The sequence below is a fragment of the Haemaphysalis longicornis genome, unplaced genomic scaffold (assembly GCF_048455015.1).
Source record: "Haemaphysalis longicornis isolate Haplotype H1 unplaced genomic scaffold, Haemaphysalis longicornis Haplotype H1 scaffold_13, whole genome shotgun sequence".
NCBI lineage: Eukaryota > Metazoa > Arthropoda > Arachnida > Ixodida > Ixodidae > Haemaphysalis > Haemaphysalis longicornis.
Window position 1 is genome coordinate 90,049,690 of NW_027526233.1, and position 8,478 is coordinate 90,058,167.

The following is an 8,478-nucleotide window of genomic DNA, read 5'->3' on the forward strand; positions in this document are numbered from 1 at the left end:
GCCGCGGACGGAGGCGGCGAGATTGGCGGCAGAGAAGGAGGAAGAGGCGGAAGAAATATTTCTGTTGAGATTTCTGAACGGCCCAGAGTACAGCCCTGGGGAGTGATTCCTTCTTGTGTGCGGCCCATATTCATTCCGCGCGGACTGTGTTCTGTCCACCCGCTGGAGCTGGGTAGGTAGAGAGGGCCTGGACAGCAGCATCTCCCATTGCTCTTGTTGGGTAGTTGACGGAAAGAGAAGAGGGTGCTCGGGGCTAAATTACGGGGCCGGGTGTTCTTACTTCTGAGCAAAAGTTACATTCAGCGTCGTAGCGATTCGGATACATTAAGTGAAGACGCGTAGGCTGTCGGAAGGAGCCCGGATTGTATGAGCCGTAGGGTAGTTTGTTGTTCCCTGGAAAGATCAGGGTAAGGCGAAGCTACGGTCTGTCTCAGAAGGCGATAATGCTGTGTTATCTCCCTGAGCGTGACAAGCGGATGACTGTCCTCGTGCAGCTCCATAGCACGGGAGGTAAAAGCGCAGGGTTGTCGGGTGTGGCATATTTGTTGCCCTCCATTGAAGCGTGAGGGGGTGTCCAGATGATCTGCATGTAACCGTTTGGGAGTGGTTTTTTAGCACACGCAGTGCATGTGAGGACACCCAACTCGACTGGTTATTCCAGTAGGCTTGCTTGGAATCGGTGACTACCCTCCGAACTACTCTCCGGTTGAGTGAGAGCCAAGGTGATGGCTGCCTGTTCTGCTGCCGTCATTTCTTGGGTCCTAAGCGAGGTACACGCAAGGAGGTTGGTTCTGGAGGTAGCCACGATGACGGCGTATTGCTGCCCTCGATGTTTGGAGGCGTCTGTGTAGATAACTGCATGATCCCCACCGAGGGTGGTGTTTAGCGCTTGAGCCCGTGCTTTTCGGTGACCCTCGTCGTGTGAGGGGTTCATATTTCTAAGCAACAAGAGCATCTCTAGTTTTGGTGGCCAAGAGTCTGGTAGTACGTCAAGCGGAGTGACATTCTGGGCTGCCCAGCCAATCTGGTGAAGCATGCGGTTTCCCACCGCCGTTCTGAGTGGGATCTTCTGGTTAGAAAGATGGCCTTCTATCAGCTCTTCCACCGTGTTTTGGATCCCCGTGCTAAGCAGCCTCTATGTGGACGCACTCATGAGAAGACCAATGGTCTGCTCAACCGCCTTTCTAATCATTATTTAGTCTTCCTTGTCGAGAAGAAGACAGGGAATTGACAGTAAGTGACTGTCGAGAGGACAAAAGCTTGAATTAATCGAAAGGTACTGGATTCCTTTAGGCCTCGCGTCTTGGTGGCAACTAGCCTGATCATGTGTATAATTTGATTGATGCTGTTTTAGAGATGCTGCAAGGAGACGTCACTGTTGGTGTTAGCCTTGAGATGTTGGCCCAGGATCTTGATGCTGGGGCTTCGAGTGATGGCCTGGCCATCAAGGAGTATTTGAATGTATTCCTTTATTTGGCGTGAGGGCGGACGACAAGGAGCTGTGATTTTTCACGTGAACACTGGAGGGCACAGGCTTTAGCTCATTGGCGTACTAGAAGTGAGATGCCATGCATTGGTGTGAGCTTCCTTTAAGTTTTGTATCTCTTAGCACATGAGCAAGGTGCGCACAGGGCCGCTAGACGGGCATGAGTGGTCGCGTGACGATTTCACGTGGCATTCAGCGAGAACGCATGGGGTAAACCCGTAGATGCACTTGGTGAGTACACCACCTGTCTTCCCCGTCTTCGTGTGGTCTCGTAGCTAAATCGGTAAGACGACGGGCTCTCGTATTGTTAGTCTATTAGTTCCAGGTTCGATTCCCGGCGGTGCCAGTAAATTCTTTTATTGTTCGCTGGAGTTTTCTGGTCACACCAACGGTCGCGAAAGAACCCTTGGGGGGTAGAGGTAAAAAGCTTTGCTTTAAAACATCACTCGGTGTCTCGGCCTATTAACTAAATACCTAAACTGTAAAAATTGTGCTGTGGGCGCATCTTTCAGGCTACTATAATTTCAGGCTACATAGTAACTTTTAAGAACCGTTGGCATTCAAGTGTACACAAAGTCAAAGTTCATTTTGCAGTTCTTTTATAGAATGAGTGCCAGCACAGTTCCGAGAAGTTCATTCTTCAACTTCAAATCTTATGCAATAGAAGAAAAAAAGTAAGGAAAGCGGGGGGACTTACAGAAATTGCAGCATACACCTTTTAGAATCTCAATACCGGAATCAGTGCCTGAAACGAAATAAAAAGATATAGATAACGAACACATGTAATGTGTTGCAAATGCGACGTATTCCTTTATGCATCGCCAATAGGATCTGATACTTTCACATAACATACTTACACGAAGTTTAGTTATGCCGTGTGAAGCATGTGGTTTGTTCCTATCATGCTCCCTCACCACAAAGAAGCCTATTTTAACATGTCAGTAGTAGTTCAAAGTCGTTTCTACTGAAACTATTATCTCAAATCACTGGTTATTGCTGTTTAAACCTAAGGAAGCCATATTATTGAGCCTTTAATACCAACAACAGGGGATTGTATTTGGTATATGCGTGCACGTCACAACATGACAACTATTGCACCCAGACAATGCTCACACCGTTCAAGTTGCAGTCGTTGTCAATGTGGCTGCTGAAGCCTCCTCCTACAATATTTAAAAACTTCTCGATACAATATTTAAAAACTTCTATACAAGGAAGCCATCAGCAGTGATCCTATGAATTCAAGCAGGCGTTATCTGACACAATTTGGTCTTACACTCCTGCATAAATTCGTGCGAGAACTAATTGTGTTTCATTTACATTTTGTGCCATGCATTTATAACCGTATGCCGGGTAGATGGCTTGGAAAATGGCCGTGGACAGGGGGTTGCAAAAATGGCCCTTGCCACCCCCCATGCCGCACCAGCAATTGCGCTTCTCTCTTTTCCTCCAACCATCGCGATGGAACGGGTTTGCTCCCCTCCCCCCCTGCAGCCAAAACCCTCTTTACGCTCATGCCTGGGAGCTATACGTCGGATCCTAACACCATAGCCGAAAGCCTTAACAGGAGAAGAAAACGTCATTTGCTTAGTACGGAGATTTGTTGCGGAGCATGTCGATATGCATAAAACTTCTTGTAAGAGCACTCAATGAGCCTCATTTGTGTTGGCTTCAAGCCTAACCGTCACTTACTTGGGAAGGGCCTTTTTTAGGAGTTCCACAGCGACCGAATACATACAAAGATCATTTTGCTATAAACTGGGTAGACATTGTTACAGGTAAGGCTGAAAGTTGGGCTAGTTGGTGTTGACTTAGAACAATTTTACCAGTGAAAAACGGACAGACGGGACAATCAATAGATTGTCCCGCCGATGGGAGCGGTTTCGTGCAGCCGGACACTTTTTACAGAGCTAAATTGACCGCCATGCGGGACATCTCACTTCTACAGTAGTGGTAGCTGCTTTTTTGCTCGACCAGGGCAAATTAAGACCATTTGTGGCGAATATAACTGTTTGTGAAAAAGGTAGACAGCCGCGTCTTAAGTGGAGGTCGATAACATGAGTGTTAATGCAATGACTCATTTATGCCACCCTTTTTAACCTTCACTGGGCTGGTCAGTTGAAGCCACAGCAGCCTAATTATTATTGGATGTAAACGATTGTTTACGGCACATCTTACGACCCTGTCACAGATGACAGCTTCAAGTTCCGTTTCCACACTTTCTTTGGGTATATGTATACTTGTCTGCAGCTGTGAATATGTGCATGTAAAGATATATACATCACTACAATTGTGAATTGGGTGGCCCATTGAATGACCAGATAACGAAGAGCCTACACTACTGGCTTTGCTACTTTGGTGTGTGAACGTGTATGTAAGTATGTATGTATGCATGCATCTATATATACAGTCTAGTCCACTTATAACAATATCCAAGTGCCAAGGAAATCCCATCGTTATAACCGAGAATTGTTATAAGCGGGTTGCGAAATAAAACGTCGGACCAGAGCTCAAAAAATTTCATTCGCATGCCAGCAAGGTCGTACTACTACTAATTTGCGGAACAGAAGCCACAGTCGGTCACCTATGTTTGCCGCGTGTGAAACTAGAGCAAATCTTTTGCAGGCGCATATATAGGTGGGTGCTTCACCTAGCTGAGGTATAGGTCCTTGGCGGAAACAAAGTCCCCGAGGGGCTGTGTCACGCATTAGGCTTCCTAAGAAAAAATAACCTGAGTAGGCTGGCCAACCGCGTCGTTAGAGGGATCACTGTTGCACTTATGGTGCACAATATAACCGGATTCAATCGTTATATCCGATATCGCGGCACTGGAACATTGTAATAAGCGATTTATTTTACAATAAAAAGAATACAAAAGTTGACGGTGCCATAGCTGTGCATCGTATATCCGATATATTTTTATAAACGGTATCGTTATAAGTGGACTCGACTGTATAGCGAATTAAAAGGGGAAATGAGGGGCTCCGTAAATTAACACAGAAATAACAATAGTCTGTCAAGAAAGCCAAGCAAAGCAAAGAAGAATATATGATTGTAACTCATTTATTTTTCTTGAGAGAGATACAGTTTTTTAAAAATAAAAATGGTGGAGAAAAACAAAAGGATAAACGTGGAGGAAAGTGGAGAAAAGTGGGATCGTGGGTTCGGATCCAATGCGGTAGGCTTGGATTTCTTTACTTTTTTTAACTACATCTTTTTCAGGGATAATAAATGCCTTACCATATATTGCCATTTCATTTCCTTGGCTTTCTTGACTGCCTAGCCTCCTTTATGTCTTAATTTACCGAACCCATATCTTCACGTTCTGATTCGCTACATATATAGCGAGGGTCTCTGTTCTGGCATTCTTGGTCCCACAAGTAGCTTAAAGGGACACTGAAGTGATATGTAAACATTGCGGGATTACTGGCGCAAATTGTAGTCCGGAGTCCCCAGGCCATGTTTCGACCACTCAGGGCGCGAGTAGGCGATTTTATTTAGTAGAAAAATTAATTCGAAAATGCTGTCCTCCTCTCTTTACGCTCGCTCATTTTCTGTGGCGTTTTCGTGTGACGTCGAGAGGAGCCGAGCTCGCAATTGGCTGCGCTACTGCACGGCTCCCCGGCCTTCAGACAGAGTCACTCGGCCCAGCGTTTCGTCCGCCGGCCGCCGACGGGTCGTCGCAATTCGTTCGCTCAGTTGAAACGAAGCCAGGACACGTTTGTGAATGGAAGAATGGGCCTTTCTTTACTTGGTTAGTTTGTACACTGTATCTAGCTTCAAGTCAAGGTCGCTTCACACAAGTCCTGCACAAGCGCACATGGGACGCTTCGCTGACTGGTACTCCAGTAGGAAAATATAAGGCCTCTTGAAGGCGGGAGAAGAGTCAGCGAAGTAATTATAGGTACTTAGGAAATAAAATCAACTGATATTTTTACCGTACAGCGTAAAACTGGGGTGCGGGAAGTACTTTTTTGCGCTGGGGAACGAGCACAGCGGCCAGCAGCACGACTAGGCATCTGCGAACGCTTTTCCGTCTAAGAAATGCAATTGCTAGACGTGAGATATTGTGGAAATTTGGGGATGCTTACTGCACGAGCGCAAAACAACGAATAGTCACCTAAGCTGCTTGGAACGGCAAAACTAAATAAAAGTGTAAACTGGTTATACATTATATACCTTATATATCCAACCTCGGGCGAGTTGGCTTGTGGCCGAGTAGTTTGAGGCGCTAGTTTACCGTTTTGCAAGTAGCAAGTTCGAATCCCCGAGGTTACATCGTTTTTTTTTTGCCAGTTGTTTTTTCGTTTTCGGCCGATGTTTTCTAAACTGAGTTCACCATTTTTGGGCCGTAACGTTCCCTGCTCCACGAGAGAGTTCGCAGAACGCGCGCAGACTGCCACTGACGCGCTAGCGACTTCTCGTTAGCGTGATGTTGCCACAAGCACCGACTGCTTGCGGGCAGTGGGCCCAGGCCTGAATCAGCACACCCTTGGCCTGGTGCGAACGCGCTTTTTACGATACAGGCATGAGTGAGGCAAGCTCCGAATATGCGGGAAAAGCGCATGGCATTTGAGCGTCAGCGGTGACGCGGAGGGCGTTCATCCACTGCATAGGCCTGGGCTAGTGATTTCTACTATTCCAAGCCGTCCTGGGAGGCTTATCGCAGGCATTTTGCAGCCGACATAATGGCAGAAGGGCGGTAGGGCGATTACGTGTGAGATATCGAGAATGCCCATCCAACGATGCCGTCGGATGTCAAGCATGTTGTTTTACAGAACCGAAACCGAAACTTGTTTGAATGTTAACCTCGGACATCGTCTAATCACGGTGCAGTCTCCTCGCGACGTCACAGCTCTAGTTGGTGCGGCCGCCACAGACCGCGCATGGTAGTTTTTCTTCCTTCCCGCTTTATAAAATAATTAACGACTTATCAACCGGATAAACGATGAAAAGTGTGGTAATTTGAGCCAGTCTACGCAGTGCAAGCAAAACCGAGTGCTTGACAAATTCACTTCAGTGTCCCTTTAAGAGGATTCATCGCTGGTCGACCACTCTCGATATGAAGTAGACGCTCGAGTCACGGTCCGGTGCTTATTAATAAGTTTTTTTTATTCAGAAGGCGTGACTCAACGTCTAGTCAGGGATGTGGAAGGCGGTAAAGGAGGTGAGGCTTCTACATCCTCTTGTTTATCCATAACCATTCTACTTGCGAGAGTTCAGAGTGACATGACAATTTTTCGGGCAAGCCCGACACAGAGGAAGCGAGGCCCACTCCTGGAGGGTCTTGATGTTCGGCAGAAGATGGACTCCTCCCTCCGCCGAAAGCCTCGAGCACTCCCACAGCATGTCCTGCATTGTGGGCACTCTTGGCGCATGACACGAGGATCAGGTCACGATGGTCGCCTCCCTGGAGTTCTTAGGGCGTTCTCTCATGTGCCTTGAGCGCCGGGGAACGTATGCCAGCCACTTTTCAAGCACGTCCCCCGTAAGTGCAGCTCCGACTCTCATCTTGTTACCAGGACTCGCCCCCCCACCCTTGGAAGTCTTCCTGGTACTCTTCGTGGGTCATGGGGTGTACCGGCACCGCGCTTCACACTGCTCTCTGGATAGGCAGAGAGCAGTGTTTAAATAGAATATCTAATATCTAATAAATCTAATATCTAAAACATCGCGATACCTGCGCCGTTACCTGCGAAAGGCGCACAACAGAAATGCCCAAATTTTCCTTCATAATTGTGCAGCCCCAGCAGGGGTCCGCCCCATCAATATGGTCACCTCATCAAAGTTGCTTAGTATTCTCCTCGAGTAAAACCAAAACAGAGCAACCCGTTTTGTTTCTTGCAACCATAACCGTAATTCAAACATCACGCAAATGAAACCCAGCATTCAAAAAGTTGATTCAGCAATGAGTCGCTGTGTACTACACAATACATCAATTACTTTTGTTTGAGTTCTTGCAACTGCATCTTCACGGAGGCTAGAGCCCTCAACTTCGCGGCTGCTTAGGAGCCACCGAATTTAGAAGACGGGGATGCCGTGATGAAGCGGTAATCGCACCGCACGGACGAGGCAGCAGGAGCTGAGACCTGTAACCCCGGAGTCATGAATCGAGAAGAACGATTGGAACAAGAACTTCGATGTTAAATTCGTTGCGCTAACACAACCTACCCCAAACGAGATGAGGCTTACGAGTCCAACGAGGATAAAAAAACTCATGAAAGAAGAAGAAAAAACAAAACAAAAACAGAACGGGGGGAATCGTAAAAGCTGAATCTTATGCCAATTGGTTTTACATGACGTTCCTTTTTAGGTTCCGTTTACACGCTGATGCGGAAATTTTAGTTCCGATTACCGAGAGTTTTTTTACGTTATCTGAATACAAAACCCATCAACTTACAGGCAACTATTCCGTTTAAGCGGCAATTCCATTTCAGGGATTTTGTTTATCCAGATTCTACCGCAATTCAATGCAGGGTACTCGCAGTCCTTCAGAGTACATGCAATCAATTAGATTCATTCACAGTTGTAATGGGGGTGACCAAAGTAAAGGTGACGCAATGTTGCAGGGCTAAATAATCCGGACTAAATATATCACCAGGATCTGATGCTCAGCGCCGACAGAAATATACCGCTATACATGTTCCTCTCGGCGTCCACGAACCGTTCCGGTTCCGTATTATTAAGTCCCACAAACCACTACATATAACGGAAACCACTTAAGCATTTTCCCATTTCAAGCTCGTCACGAGTTATCCAAAACCGTCGCAACCGTGCGAAACAAAAACGAGATTACAAGCAGTAAAGAATCGTCGCTTACCGCTGGTATTTCTGCCCATGTTGCTCCTTTGAAATGGTGCGGTAGCAGAGGAAAATGCCGCTCGCCTCACACCGCTACCAGTGTACAACCGTCACTCCGGTTACGTACTGTATGCCTGCTTTGCACTAAAGCGCGGAAAGCATGTGCGCTCTCTGCGCGAGTTTCGAGTCTGCAT

General features: G+C 46.9%; 1 protein-coding gene across 3 annotated transcripts in view; it reads right to left on the reverse strand.

The window, feature by feature from the left end:
• Positions 1-8,463, reverse strand: part of LOC144164386 (eukaryotic translation initiation factor 2-alpha kinase 1-like) — a 357,352-nt gene extending 348,889 nt beyond the window's left edge. For all 3 annotated transcript variants that reach the window (XM_077694911.1, XM_077694912.1, XM_077694910.1), the window contains exons 1-2: positions 8,304-8,463; positions 2,184-2,231 (exon numbers count right to left, since the gene is read on the reverse strand). In XM_077694911.1, coding sequence (XP_077551037.1) covers positions 2,184-2,231; positions 8,304-8,322 — 67 coding nt within the window. In that variant the 5' untranslated portion in view covers positions 8,323-8,463. The remainder of the gene's footprint in view (positions 1-2,183; positions 2,232-8,303) is intronic.
• Positions 8,464-8,478: the final 15 nt, after the last annotated feature.